Source organism: Colletotrichum graminicola, assembly GCF_000149035.1.
Source record: "Colletotrichum graminicola M1.001 genomic scaffold supercont1.21, whole genome shotgun sequence".
NCBI classification, from domain to species: Eukaryota; Fungi; Ascomycota; class Sordariomycetes; order Glomerellales; family Glomerellaceae; genus Colletotrichum; species Colletotrichum graminicola.
In genome coordinates, this window is record NW_007361025.1 from 152173 (window position 1) to 166569 (window position 14397).

Consider the following 14397-nt stretch of genomic DNA (forward strand, 5'->3'; position numbering starts at 1 on the left):
TTGCGGCGTCGTGGCGTGGAGAGACACCCGTGCAGCCACCACGGACCTTCGACTGAAAGCGACCCATCGTTTTACCTCTATTTCGATCGCGTCCTTGTCCTCAATCCCTCCAGTCACTTGCCACCACACATTGAAGAATCAGCCGACGAATCGGCCATATTCATTGCAGACACTCGTCTTTTCTACAGAGAGCTGTTGACTGCGGTACATGCGAACACAGCCGACGACTCGCGACTAGACACATCACGATGCGACAGGTGCTCAAGGCAGGCTTGGGATGCATCGTCTCCCTGCTGCTCGCCACACCGGCTGACGCCTTCTACATTCCAGGTTCGGCGACCCCCCCCCCCCTCCTAGGAGCCACAGGCCATGACATGCCAAAAGTAACAGTGCTGACTATAGCGGACAACAGGCTGGTCGATCAAGAGCTACAAGGACGGCGAGCAGATACCTTTACTAGTCAACAAGGTCTACTCGGACAACACCCAGCTGCAGTATGCCTATTACGACCTCCCCTTCGTGTGCCCGCCGACAGGCCAGCGGAAACCCGGCACTGGCTTGCTTAGCGGACAGAGCATCCCTCTGAACCTAGGCGAGGTCCTCCGCGGCGACAGGATAAAGACGTCCGACATTGACCTTGTCGTCGGCCAAGACAAGCCGTGCAACTTGCTGTGCAACCGCGAGATCAGCAGGAAGGAGATGCGCAGAGCCAAAGAGATGGTACACGATGGCTACGTCACCGAGTGGATCGTCGACAACCTTCCCGGTGCGACGAGCTTCGTCACCGTCGACAAGAGCCGCAAGTACTACGCCGCCGGCTTCAAGGTCGGGTTCACCGACTACTCGGCGAACAGCGGCAAGCCGCGCTACTTTATCAACAACCACCACACCATCGTCATCCGCTGGCGCAAGGCGCCTGGAAAGGCCGGCGAACACGGCGGAAAGGTCGTCGTGGGATTCGAGGTGTACCCCAAGAGCATCGGCCCCAGCAACAAGCGCGATGACAAGGGCTGCCCCGCGGACCTACAGAACATTGACCAGAACTTTGAGCTGTACCTCGCCCCGAACAAGTCGTCCGACACGTCGAAGCACAACCTCGATTCCTCCTACCACCCTGCAGCCGAAGAAGACCTTGACGACGACGCCAAGCTTACAATCCCCTACACTTACTCTGTGTACTTCCGCGAGGACAACAACGTTGAATGGTCGCGACGCTGGGATTTGTACTTTGTGAACCAGGAGGAAGGCCAGAAGATCCACTGGCTGGCCATCGTCAACTCGCTCATCATCTGCGGCCTTCTCACCGGCATTGTCCTGATGATCTTGGCTAGGACGATCCGCTCGGATATCAAGGGCTACAAGGAGGTCCCGCTCGAGGACGGCAAGCCGAGGCTGAAGCGCAAGAAGACAGGCAGCAGATCTCCCAAGCTGTCGGAAAAGACTGGAGGGCTGCTCGATCAGGGAAACGACGTCGATAACGACGCGGATATGTCTTCGGACGACGAGGCACTGGAGGATGTCACTGGCTGGAAGCTTCTGCATGCCGATGTTTTCAGGACGCCCCAGTACGGATACCTCTTGGCTCCCCTGGTCGGATCGGGAATGCAACTCCTTTTCATGGCAGTGGGGCTCGTTCTGCTGAGCGCGCTGGGCATCCTCAATCCCAGTTTCCGCGGTGGATTCATCAGCGTGGGTGTCGGTCTCTTCGTCTTCGCCGGCCTCTTCTCCGGGTACTTCTCGGCGCGGGTGTACAAGACGTTTGACGGACAGGATTTCAGAAAGAACGCGCTCGTCACGGCCGTCCTGTTCCCAGGCCTCCTCTTCGGCATTGTCTTCATCCTCAACCTTTTTGTGTGGGCACAAGCCTCAAGCACGGCCATTCCGTTCGGGACCGTCGTGGCCATCGTCTTCCTCTGGCTCTGTATCCAGGTGCCTCTGGTCTACGGCGGCTCCTGGTTCGGGTTCGTCCGCGGCGGAAGCTGGGAGCACCCGACCAAGACGAGCACGAACCCCCGCCAGGTCCCACAGCAGGCATGGTACATCCAGCCGTGGCAGTCGGTGCTCCTCGCCGGACTCATTCCCTTTGCCGTCATCTTCATTGAGCTGCTGTTCGTCTTCCAGTCGGTGTGGCAAGACAAGAGCGGTTACTACTACGTGTTTGGGTTCCTGGCGGTGGTATCGGTGATTCTCATCCTGACGATTGCCGAGGTGACGGTGGTGACGATCTACATCCAGCTCTGCTCGGAGAACTACAACTGGTGGTGGCAGTCGTTCATGGTGGGCGGCGGCAGCGCCGTGTGGGTATTCCTGTACTGCGTGTGGTACTACTTCTTCAAGCTGCACATCACGGGCTTCGTGAGCAGCATGCTCTTCTTCAGTTACAGCTTCATGGCATGCTGCATGTACGGTCTCCTGACGGGCACCATCGGATTCCTGAGCGCGTACGCATTCGTCAGGAGGATCTACGGGTGAGTTGTGTCTCTCGGCCCCGGAGTGCCTAGGCAAAGCTAACACAGCGACAGTGCCATCAAGGCAGACTAGACTAAGCTGCGACGTCGGCCATGTTGGGGAGATTGACGTGCCCTAATGTTGGCCTCGGCACGAACAGGGGACAACAATGCATTATTCGAGGCGTCAAAATCTAAGGTATGGGAAAGTCCAAGGGAATGGGTAGGCTGGCGTTTACTGGAAGTGAAAGTGCTCCCAGGCCCCGGTTTGGGGCGGGTTGATAGACTATTGAACAAGGTACATATGATGAATAGGAGCTTGACGGGCGAAAGCGTGCGACAAAATTGAATAGGTAGTTGCGAGTATATACTTAACAAGAGTAGTTTCGTGTGCCTAACTTGGAGGATGACGTGTCGTTGATCAACCAAGAGGCATGCCGAATGTGTGGCGATGAGGAGGGACGAGGAACAGCAGCGGCCGATTCTTCAAGGATAATAGTTTCGTGGTGGCACACCGGTTACCCAATCAGATGAGAATAAGCAGGACCTGCCTCTTTTGGGGGGCACAGGGAGACAGACAGACAGATAGATAGGTCCCTGGTGGCGGATAGCTGAACCCCCCCCCCCCCCCCCCGCCGGTATTGGAGTGTTGTGGGCCGCCGGACACGGTCTGACAGAGAGACAATATTTCACCACATCTGATGCGAAGATGAATGGTTTTGCGACAGCGGGGGATGCTGGGTTTGGCGGGTAAGGTGCCGCGTAGGGCAGCACACGTAAGTAAACTATTGACCGCCGTCTGATGAATCGAGGCGAAACACGAACAGATGTGAGACCCGACAAGAGACGGACACGGGCGGCGAGGGAGAAAAAAAAAAAAAAGTGCGGCCTCGTTAGATAACCAGCGGCTACCGGGGCTCGGGCTACGTGTTTGTGGCTTTCTGTTTCACACCGCATGTTGGAAGAACCATGATGCTTGACCGGAGAGAGAGAGAGAGAGACAGAGAGAGAGTTGTTGGAGAGGTTGGTTGACCGTTTACACTGGCCTTTCCCTTCATGCATCAGGTACTCAAGCTTTCGCCGGATCCAATGGGAAAGGACCCAGAACGACAAGCCACCGCGGGAGCTAGGAAAGCGGTGGAATGCTGCAGGGGGGGGGGGGGGGAGGGGAGAGAGAGAGAGAGAGAGAGAGCGCTCACCGTTTCAGTCACTCTTCTTGGTACCGTGGTCTTGCTCTTGGGGTGAGGGAGGCTGGAAGAAGCGCGATATCGGAGGAGGATGGATGGACTGAAGGATTCCTGAACAATGGGCGTTTCCGGCGCTCACCGATCGAAACCTAGTGCCGATTCGTTGGCATCTTGGGTCTCGCTCGTCGCTCTCCAGAAACACTACTCTACACTACTCTACACTACACTACACTACACTACACTACACGCAACGCAACGCAACGCAAAGCGACGCAACACAGAACAAGACAATACGCCGGTGCCGCTTCCGAAGTGTCTGGGGTCCACCACGTACAGATAGACCCCACTCCAACCCCCACCCAACGGTCCCGAGCCGGCAAAGCTGCTTCCGCGCGCGCGAATTGTGTTTTGCTGCCACCGCTGCCATATTCGTGCCCAGTCGCCTCGTAGCAATGCCAGGAATCGGACCCTCCCCCGGGGCGACTGACTGCACGCGACGAAAGGGGACGAAGGCATCCACATCGGTGCCTGCCCGCTTGGCTGGGGTAGCCTAGCCTGGCCTGGCCTGGCCTGGTTCGTCTGCTCTCCTCATTCCACTTCCCTACTGGGGTGCTTGTCAAACCCCCATCGCTTCCAAATCCGACCGTCTGGGAATGTCCATTTCACCATCTTCAACACTGCTTCCTGGACCTCACTCCCGGACGATCCTTTCTCTCTCTCTCTCTCCCTCGTTGTCTTTTGGGTTGTCTTGGCTTGTTACTTGTCTTCTTGCTTGCCGTCCCTAGACCAGACCAAAGACATCACTCGCGTTTAACCGGGGTTTCTTTTTGTTGTTGCCATACATACATGCATACGTGCTTGCTCACCACCAAGTCGCTCGCTCATGACGTGCTCGTAACAAATCAAACAGCAAACCCGCCCTACTCACATACACATCGCGAAACCGCGAGGAGTCCGGGGAAACGCACGACTTGGACGCACACCACGCCGCCTCAAGCGTCTTCGCCGCACCTCCGATGATGGTGGCGATGGACTTTTTCTACGAACGAGCCTTTGTGCTCGCAGCCACGGCGCGCTCGCATTCCCAGACCCTGCTGGCCAATATCCAGAGGTAAGTGTTTTCTGTGTAGATTTGTTCTTCTTTTTTTCTCTTTTCGTGTGAGTTGTACTGGTGAAATATCCCAGGCCAGGGTCGGCGGCGCAAGAGCGCTATAGCCATTTATGCCCACGTCCCCGGATCTCGTCTCTTCGACTTCGAGACAAATGCGCGTTTAGCGTGTGCAAGCGCAAAGCTCGCTCACTCACTCTCACCCTCACTCAACCCACTCTACTCCCGATAAAAACCCACGGGCTCGAACAAACTGACAACCCCCCAAATAGCCACGGGCAACTCCCTTGGGTTGACGACGTCACCGAGTTCACCGACTCCGGCTACGTACAGGTGCTTATCCTCGTCCTCTCCGCCGTCTGGACCACCTCCCGCCTCTTCCGCCGCCGCCGCGCTAGACCGTTGTCGTCATTACCATCACGGCTCTACATCCGAGCCGCAGCCATTCGATGGCCCTGGGAGCTTGCCGCCCAACTGTCCCGCGCCGCTGCCCTTGCCTTTCTCGCCCTCGCCAGCGCCCGCGGCCAGACCCCGTGGCTGAACGCATTGGTCGTGGCCTACGCTTTCGTCCTCGGCCTCTCGAGACTCGTCAACGACCTGCAGTGGCGGCATGTCGCGCTGTATCAAGTCAACTTTGTCGTCTCGGCCGAGGTATTAATCCTAGCCGCGTCGTCAGTATTGCCGTGCATTGAGGCGTCAAACGAATGCGCCATTGCGACCCCGGTTCGCGGCGGTCTCGTGAGCTTGGCAGTTGCCGTCGTCGTCGCCATCACCACGCCGCGGGAATGGGTACCTCCGTCGCTGATTCACGACGTGCCCGAAGAGTTTGCAGCTCGCGGGCCCGCACCCGAGGAGACCTGCAGTTGGGCGACATATTACCTCACCTTTGAGTGGCTCACGCCATTGTTGTGGAAAGGCATGCGGAAGGATATTGTCCTCGACGACCTACCCCAGCTGCCGTGGTATGACGAGCCGCTGCTTCTACTGGAAAGGATCAAGAAGGCGAGGGCCAAGGGCGTGACGACAGCCTGGACCCTCTTCTACTTCCTGCGCAGCGAGGTGACGCTCATGGCCTGCTACATTTCCAGTGCCTACGCCTGCGAGCTCATTGCGCCTTATGGCCTGTATCAGCTGCTGGCTTATCTTGCGGACCCCAAGGGCGCTCTTATCCGGCCGTGGCTCTGGCTGCTGCTCATGTTCTGCGGCCCGCTGTCGCGTTCTGTCTTGTTCCAGCAGTACGTCTTCACGTCGACTCGCTTGGTGGTGCGCCTAAGGTCCGCCCTGACTCAGGAGCTGTATCACCGGGCCATGGGTTCTATGGAGCTTGAGGAGGACATCTTCGCCCCCAAGGAGGACTCCGAAAAAGCCCAGCAGAAGAAGGATGGAAAGCCGGGCCGGTCCACCACCTCGGCCGGTCGCTTGGCCAACCTCATGGCCGCGGACGTCCAGGCCATCTTTGGCTCCCGAGATATCGTCATGGTCTCCATGGGTGTGTCCACAGGCACCATCATCGCCTTTGTTGGCCTCTACAAGATGCTCGGATGGCCCGCCCTCGTGGGCACGGCTATCCTGTTCCTCGCCGCGCCCATGTCCGTGATCGTGGCACAAATGATGGCCAGGCAGACCAGAAAGGCAAGAAGGGCGCAGGACTCTCGCATCTCGCTCGTGTCAGAGTACCTCGCCTCCATCCGTGCGGTCAAGTACTTTGCATGGGAGGATGCCATTATCAAAACCATTGAGGAAACACGTGCCAACGAGCAGCGGGATCTGTGGCGTGTGTCGCTCATCTATGTGGCCCTTAACCAGATCACCGCCCTCATGCCCTACATCTCCATGATTGCCATGTTCACACTCTACGTGGGCGTGTGCGGGCAGCCCCTGACAGCCGCCACGGCCTTCACGACGACCTATCTCGTCAAGACCATCCGTCGCAACGTGACACAGCTCGGCTTCATGTCGAGGAACATCACGAGCGCAATGATTGCCATTGGCCGTTTGGATCAGTACTTCAATACCACGACCCCACTGGAGGAGTACCCCGAAGGGGCTCTTGAGATCCAGGACGCTACGTTCAGGCGGAACAAGACGGCCTCGTTCCAGCTCAGGAACATATCGATTGGTTTCGTAGAGGGCGGCGTGAACGTTGTGTCGGGCGCCAGCGGCAGCGGCAAGACGACCTTGCTGCTGGCGATACTGGGAGAAACGATCAAAGAGAGCGGCACGATCACCCGACCCAAGGACGTCGCGTTTGCGTCACAAACGGCATGGCTCCAGAACGAAAGTATCAAGGACAACATCCTCTTCAATAGTGCCTTTGAGGCGGTGCGCTATAACAATGTCGTCAACGCATGCTGCCTGCCGGTCGACTTGAGGGAGATGGAAAGTGGTGACCAGACCGTCGTCGGCGAGAACGGTGCCTCCCTATCGGGAGGGCAGAAGGCCCGCGTGGCCCTGGCTAGGGCGCTGTACTCCAAGGCGCCGCTGCTCCTGCTCGACGACATCTTCTCGGCCCTCGATGCAAAGACTGCCGCTTCGCTCTGGGAGCGGTGTTTCTGCTCCGACTTGCTCAAGGGTCGGACCGTAGTTCTGGTGGCACAGCAGCCGTGGGTAGCCGCGCAAGCGGACGTTGTCGTGGCGTTGGAGAACGGCGCAATCAAGGACGTCCAACAGAACATCGGCGTAGCCAGGCACCCCGTCGCTGTCGCCAAGGACATTGAGGGCGAGATCACCGATGTGTCCGACAACTCGGATACGGAAGTCGAAACGCAAACAGATTCTCTCAACGATAGGGGTAAAGTCGCGGACGACAAGGGGGCCAAGGACGCGATGACTCAGGAAATGAATGCTAGCGGAAAGAGCGCCCGTTTGATGTGTAAGTGGTCTTGTTAGCATCTCGAAAGGTCCGACTGACATTGGCGAATAGTCTTCAAGTACATGACCTACTTCGGCGGCCCATGGTACGCCATATTCTGCATGTTCATGATGCTCATCTCTCAGCTTGCCGTAATGGGCGGCTCCCTCTGGCTCTCTGTTTGGGTAGAGGCATACAGCAAGGAGGTCGCCGTCGATATCGCCTTCTATCTCGGCATCTATGCCGCCTTCACCGTCGCCGAGTCGGTGCTCTACGCCGCCGTCTTCCTGGTGTTCGAGAATGGCGCGTGGCACGCCGCCCGCAAGCTGCACAACGACTTCATCCGCGCCGTCATGCGCGTCTCGCTGACGTGGTACAAGAAGACGCCCGTCGGCCGCATCATCAACCGCTTCTCTAGCGACATGTCGTCCCTCGACCTGACGGTAAGCCCGCAGCTCCGCGCGTTCCTCGAGAGCGCCATCTCGTTGGTGATTCGTCTCTTCGCAATCAGCTCCATCATGCCCATCTTCGTAATCCCTGCAGCTGTCACCTGCGCTATCGGTATCGTGGTGGGTGAGATCTACACGCGCACCGCAGTGACGATTAAGCGCCTGGTGGCGTCGTCGCAGTCGCCCATCTTCTCCCAGTTTGCGGATACGTTGGCCGGGCTGGCCATCATTCGTGCGAGGAGCGGCATGCCGCAGATGTTTGGCGACGCGTTGGCGGACAAGATGCGTGTCTGGTCGCGGGCGGCGGAGGCCAACTACAACTGTAACCGATGGGTGGCCATGCGTGTGGATGTGGTGACTGCTCTGGTCGGACTGAGCGCGGGCATCATCGCCGTGTCCAAGGCCGGTCTTGTGGGCGCCGGGCTCGTGGGCTTCTCCCTACAAAATGCTACTGGGTTGAGTCAGACTATCCTGCAACTGGTTCGCAGCATGAACGACCTTGAGGTTGAGCTGCAAAGTGTAAGTGACACCTAGGTGTAACGATGCATGGCTGTCCAAGCACTGACAAGAACTAGTTCGTTCGTATCAAGGAGTACGCCGGTCTCGAGGCCGAGGAGAAGGCAGACGACTCTTACCCCGAAGAGGGCGAGTACACAGATGACCCCTCACACACTGTGCCCAAGACATGGCCGTCAACCGGCGAGATTGAATTTCGCGACGTCACGATCCGATACGACGAGGACGGGCCCAACATCCTCACCGACGTCAACCTCAAGTTCAAGGCCGGGGAGAGAGTTGCCATCGTGGGCCGCACCGGCAGCGGCAAGTCTACGGTACGTTCCCGTCCTCCTTGTCATACTTGTCATACACCCCCTTCGGAAGCCACGCCGACTAACTCTCTGCCGTAGCTTGTGCTCTCCCTCCTGCGCTTCACGCACATAGTCTCGGGCCAGATCCTATACGACGGCATTGACATCACCAAGATCCCGCGCCGCCGCCTCCGCGAGGCGCTGACCATCATACCGCAGGAGGCCGTGCTCTTCAACGGAACGCTGCAGTCGAACCTCGACCCGACGGGCAAGATCGCCGCGCCGGTGCTCGAGAGGGCGCTGGAGTCGTGCCAGGGCATCGCGTCGTTCCAATACCACTCGGAGGTGGACGCCGACGCGGCGGCGGCGGCCACCGCGGCGTTGGAGCCGGACGCGTCGGGCCTGGCGCTCTCGACGACGGTCAACGCCAAGGGCGAGAACTTTTCTCACGGGCAGCGGCAGGTGCTCTCCCTGTGCCGCGCGCTAGTCCGGGGGAGCCGGCTGATGCTGCTGGACGAGGCGACAGCGAGCATGGACTACGAGACGGACAAGGGCATCCAGGAGGTGCTGCGGCGCGAGGTCGACGACGACCGCACGCTGGTGACGATCGCGCACAGGCTGCGGACGATCGCGGACTACGACACGGTGGTGGTCATGGGCGCCGGGCGGGTCGTCGAGGCGGGTCGGCCGGCGGAACTCTACAAGGCGAGGGGCGTCTTCTACGACATGGTGTATCACAGCGGCGAGAGGAGGGACCTGGAGGTGCTTTTCGGGGATGCGAAGCAGTAACGAGGCCGCATAGCTGCTCGGTGAGACAGAGAGTTGGAGGGGCGGAGAGGGGGAAGCGTGCACGGGGGACGGCTGCTTGTAAAGGGCCTGTCTCTCTGAGGTGATTGGAGACGGCTTGGGCTATGACGAATAGACGCGACGACGTATAGATTTAGACATTGGGTGGGAAGAGACTCTTTTAGATGAGTGGCTTAGCAGTTGCGTCTGGCAGCCCGAGACATGAAGAGCATATGAGGGGGAATTTCAATGTTGGTTTACCATGTCATCACAGCATTCAGAGAACGGTCCTCGTGATTCTACTATTTCGCGATTAGGTCATCCCCGCAAGACCCGCCGCCGGTGGCCGACGAGTATAACTATGTGGAGAGCACAAGGCAAGCGCTTTTCCCAACCAGAAACCCCATGGCTTTGTTTTTGCATGTCTCCCCCCCCACCCCTCGAATCACAAGATGCTGAGCCTGATATTCTTCTTCCTCCACCTGGACGCCTCGGAGTCCCAGAGCTGCTTCTGGAGCACGACGGCGTCGCCGTCGAAGACGACGCGTTCGGTGGCGGGGCTCTGCTCCTCGCCGCCGATGATGCCGGCGGAGGCCGCCTTGTCCGTCCACTCCATCATGACGAGGAAGGCATGGGTGTCGAGCAGGCTGTCGCGGCGCGGGTACTCCCTGAAGAGGCGGACGATCTCGCGGCGCACGTCGGGAGACGCGCACAGGCGGTACGAGGAGGCCAGGGGCCAGGTCAGGCCGTCCTCGATGGTGAAGACCTCGCCGCCGCCCGGGCCCGACTGCCGCTGGGCCGCCTGCTCCGTGAGGAACCGCCTGCTCAGGGTGGCGATGTCGCGGAAAGCCGGCGTCAGCCTCGCCGTCTCGGCGGCGTCGGTCCAGCCCGCGCTGCGCACCCCGATCCAGAGGCAGAGGTAGTGGATCCGCAGGTCGAGCGCCTTGAGGTACTCGGCCAGGTTCGCCGCCCTGCTGGCCTCGGCACTCATCGCGAGAGGGGCGAAGGCAGCGGCCCACGCGTCCAGATAGCGCATGAACGTCCGGATGCGCCTCGCGGACTCGGGCGAGTCGTACCCGCGCGGCGGTTGGTCCACCGCCGCCGCCTTCCCGGACGGCGAGGACCCCTTGACCTGGAAGTTGTTGTACAGGGGAGCGCGGTGCTCGACGTGGTGCCGGACCTGGTTCCACCACCAGTTGGCCCAATCGAGCGTCTCGAAGGCGGCTGGCATCTCCTCCACGGCGTACCGCGCCCGGCGCCCGCGGCAGCACCACGGCACGCGCTCGCGTGTCTCCTGCAGGCGGACGCCGTTCAGGGCCCAGAGCTGGAAGTTGAGGTGCCGGAAACCGTCGATGAGGGTGGCCGGCAACGAGACGAGCGGGTCGCCGCGCTGGTGGTGCAGGTGCTCGATGACGCGGACCCCGTAGTTGATGTGGACCAGCGCCGCGGCCGTGCGGCCCCGGACGCACTCGAAGGCCATAAACAGGATACACATGAACAGGGACCTCTCGGGGGAGACTGGCACCGAATTCAGCAGCCGCAGCGCCTTGCCGTAGTGCGACAGGGCGGCCAGGTGGGCATCGCCCTTGCCAAGGATGCGCTGCTCCCGCGTGGTGTTGCTGAAGACCGCCGCACCGATGGCCAGCGTCGCGTGCCGGACGGCCGGGTCGTTCCAGGAGAGCTGAGGGACGATGCGGGAGAGGAGCTCGCAGTGGAACAGGGCGCTGCTGTCTACGAAGCTCCGCCAGTACTCGAAGTGGTCCCTCTCGAGCTGGTCGGAGAAGACGAAGGATGCGTACTTCGGGCGCCGCGTCATCAGCCCGTCGCACTCGGCCCGGTCCGCCGCTGCCGCTAGCTTGGGGAGGAGGGGCCGGCTATTCTGGGCTATCGCGGTGGGTTGCGTCTTGCTGGCTGGGTAGCCAGGACAGTACCCTTGATACTTGAGGCATGTCGCGCAAGCCGGCTTGCCTTCATCACACTTCTTGCGGCGGTTCCTAGCGGCGGTGAGTTTTATGTTCCTTTACGGCACGCGCGCGCCGACACCATGAGGTCGTGTCGATGAACACAGGCTTACCTGCAGGTGGCGCACCCGGTGCGGACTTTGGGATTGCTGGCCCTGGTGAACCGCGGCCTCTGGTTGAGGATGAACCTCGTCGTCCCAGGCAAGCTGTCGCTGGCCATGCTAGTCCGCTCGGCGCAACCGAGAAACCGGGGGCGGTTTTAGGTAACTGTAGTGACTATGTTTCTCCTGGAGTCTCTGTTGTCGAGGAGAGTCGCGAGGTTCTCTGATGCGATGCTATGCGAAAGGGGGGTAGAGGGGGGATCCTGCATTTTCCCCGTGTTGCGAAAGTGGCCGGACTTTTTCGAAGCAGGATGCTTAACAAACTCTGGAGCTGAAGTAGGAAACTATGATATTTCTGATTCCAGCCTTGTCGAAATCATTTTCCTGCTGGATTGGTTGCTGCCTATTTGACGTGGGAGTAAGCAGTCAGAATAGGAATTCCCTCAGGCTGACCTGCCACAGCATGCATGCATGCATCCCCCCCCCTTGACCAGACCGGGTTAAGCTTGATAAGAAATCTCTGCGAAAGCAGGATACAAGCTTGATAACAAATCTCCGAGAAAGCAGGATACAAAGATCATAGCGCGCCCGGTCAGCGATGGGCCGGGGTATTGTTGCCGCTTCTGCCCTACGTTACCCAAGGTATTGTGTATCCGTAGTCAAGACGATATCAGCAATGGGCGAACCGTGCCAACTGCTCATCACCTTCAGATAATAGACACATGCCCCCCCAGTGGTGGCGCACAGGGACTGCCAATAGGGAGAAGGGATAAGGGGGATTTGGCAAACACCCGCGGAAAATCGTGGCGAATCTGACGGTTAATACGCCCCGTAGTCGACGGCTGGCTGGATGCAAGGCCGAAGACGGTACTTCTCCGCAGATCGGGTAAGCGGATTGATTACATTGACCACGCGGGCCCACCCCATGGCTGGATTCGAACAAAGACGGATAGAAGTCCGGGTATGCAATCGTGTGCGGCGTATGTGTCTGCTCCAACGACTCGGCTCATCGTACCTAATTGTACCAGTGTGCAGACAACATGTACCTCAATGATAGAGGTCTTTGGTTTTGTAAAGGTCAAAAACTTTTCATTGCTTCATTCGTAGCGTCTAATTCGCATATGTAGGGATGCTATGTACCTCGAAACGGAGTTGGTGCTTTCATCCAACTAACAATCCTGAGCTTCGTCCGCTCACCCTAGCCCTGGGAAGCTCTGTTTCCCCCTCAGCACATGCGTAGACATGTAATTCGCCCCCCCACGGCTGACCATTGTAACAGTGTACAGTAAGCAGCTTAACGTTGTGGACGCCGAGAGTCGGATGCTCCATTAACCGTGCTTAGACCTCAGAACATGGCGAGAGCAATCATGCCGGCGACAATAGCGATGCTGAAGCTTGTTGTGGCGGCATTGCTGCCAACGACGGCGGTGGGTGCCGTTGTCGGGACGCCAACGGTGGCATTAGTACCGGGGCGGTTAATGCCGGAACCGGAGCCGGAGCCGGAGCCGGAGCCACCGCCGGTTGTAGTGGCAGCGGCAGAAGACGCAGTGCCGTTAGCTTGCGAAGAAGCAGTGGTGGCGACAGTCGTGGTGGGCGAGGCAGAGGCAGAAGAAGACGAGCCGGTGCCTGCCTTGTCGCATGAAAGGTCGTACAGCGGCTTGGTGGTCAGAGTCGAGCCAATGACGCCGAAGCTGGGGTTGGGGGTGGTAGGAGAAGAGTCCTGGAAGGTGTACCACCAGACGTTGGTCTTGCCGAACATGGGGCAGCCGACGTCATCCCAGAACTTCTTGGCGTTCTCGAGCGAGGGGACGGCGGCGCCGACAGTCTTCCCGCTGACAGGCCAGCCGGTCTCCGTGACCCAGACAGGCTTGCCGCCGACGGCACCTTGGGTGGCACCCAAGGCATCGGCCCAGCGTTGCTTGCTGTCAGAAATATCATTGGGCTTGGTGTTCTCGAAGTAGGGGTAGGCATCCATTCCGATCCAGTCACAAGCGTCGATGACTGCCTTGTTGCTGCCATTAACCCAGGCAGTCCATGTGTCGACGTGGCCGAGGGGAGCAGTGCTCAGGGGCGAGCCCTTGATGACGTCTCGGACCTGGTCAAAGTACTTGACGAGAGTGCTGGGCTCGGCGCCAGAATATTCACCGTTGGCAATGCCGGTGGGCGAATGGCGGTAGAGATCCTCGCTACCGACGGAGATGCCGGCGACGAGGCCGTCGAGCTGGCTGCCGTACTTGGCAACCGTCTTCTTCAAGGCCTCGAGCTCGTTGGCGAAGGCGGCGTCGCCAGCGGAAGCCCAGAGGCCGAGCAAGAGGGTCGTCTTGGTAGAGATGGCGGCGGGGATAGCTGAGATAAGGTCGTTGGTAGTTCCACCCTGGACCATGGTGTAGAGACGAGCAGAGGTGAAGGCGCCGTTGGTGCCCTCGAGACTGGCTGCGGTCTTGAACTCGGACTCAAAGTCGGATTGTGTCTTGGGGCGGCCGTCGGTGAAGGTAGAACCGTAGTTGAAGCCTTGGAAGGCGGTAGCGGCGGCGGCGGCGTAGACAGCCGCCAGTGTGAGAGAAGTGCGCATGGCTGCGATGAGGGGATATGGTGTACTGGGCCAACCCAGGTCTTTTGGTTGTTTAGCAGAGAGGAGGAAATGCTCGGGGCTGTGGTTGAAGTGAAGAAATGTTGCGGTGCTGGTTGAAGAAGAGAA

General features: G+C 59.3%; 4 protein-coding genes across 4 annotated transcripts; 2 read left to right on the top strand and 2 right to left on the bottom strand.

The window, feature by feature from the left end:
- Positions 1-248: 248 nt before the first annotated feature.
- Positions 249-2472, top strand: GLRG_05909 (endomembrane protein 70; the record flags this gene model as incomplete). Its single annotated transcript, XM_008096594.1, has 2 exons — positions 249-330; positions 413-2472. The coding sequence occupies 2 exons, from the start codon at positions 249-251 to the stop codon at positions 2470-2472; spliced, it is 2142 nt and encodes a 713-aa protein (XP_008094785.1).
- Positions 2473-4662: 2190 nt separating this feature from the next.
- On the top strand, positions 4663-9640 carry GLRG_05910 (ABC transporter; the record flags this gene model as incomplete). Its single annotated transcript, XM_008096595.1, has 5 exons — positions 4663-4745; positions 5015-7614; positions 7666-8561; positions 8618-8875; positions 8951-9640. 5 exons carry the CDS (start codon positions 4663-4665, stop codon positions 9638-9640), a joined length of 4527 nt encoding a protein of 1508 aa, XP_008094786.1.
- Positions 9641-10082: 442 nt separating this feature from the next.
- On the bottom strand, positions 10083-11818 carry GLRG_05911 (uncharacterized protein; the record flags this gene model as incomplete). Its single annotated transcript, XM_008096596.1, has 2 exons — positions 10083-11631; positions 11712-11818. 2 exons carry the CDS (start codon positions 11816-11818, stop codon positions 10083-10085), a joined length of 1656 nt encoding a protein of 551 aa, XP_008094787.1.
- Positions 11819-13044: 1226 nt separating this feature from the next.
- On the bottom strand, positions 13045-14271 carry GLRG_05912 (glucan 1,3-beta-glucosidase; the record flags this gene model as incomplete). The annotated part of the gene is made up of 1 exon (XM_008096597.1): positions 13045-14271. One exon carries the CDS (start codon positions 14269-14271, stop codon positions 13045-13047), a length of 1227 nt encoding a protein of 408 aa, XP_008094788.1.
- Positions 14272-14397: the final 126 nt, after the last annotated feature.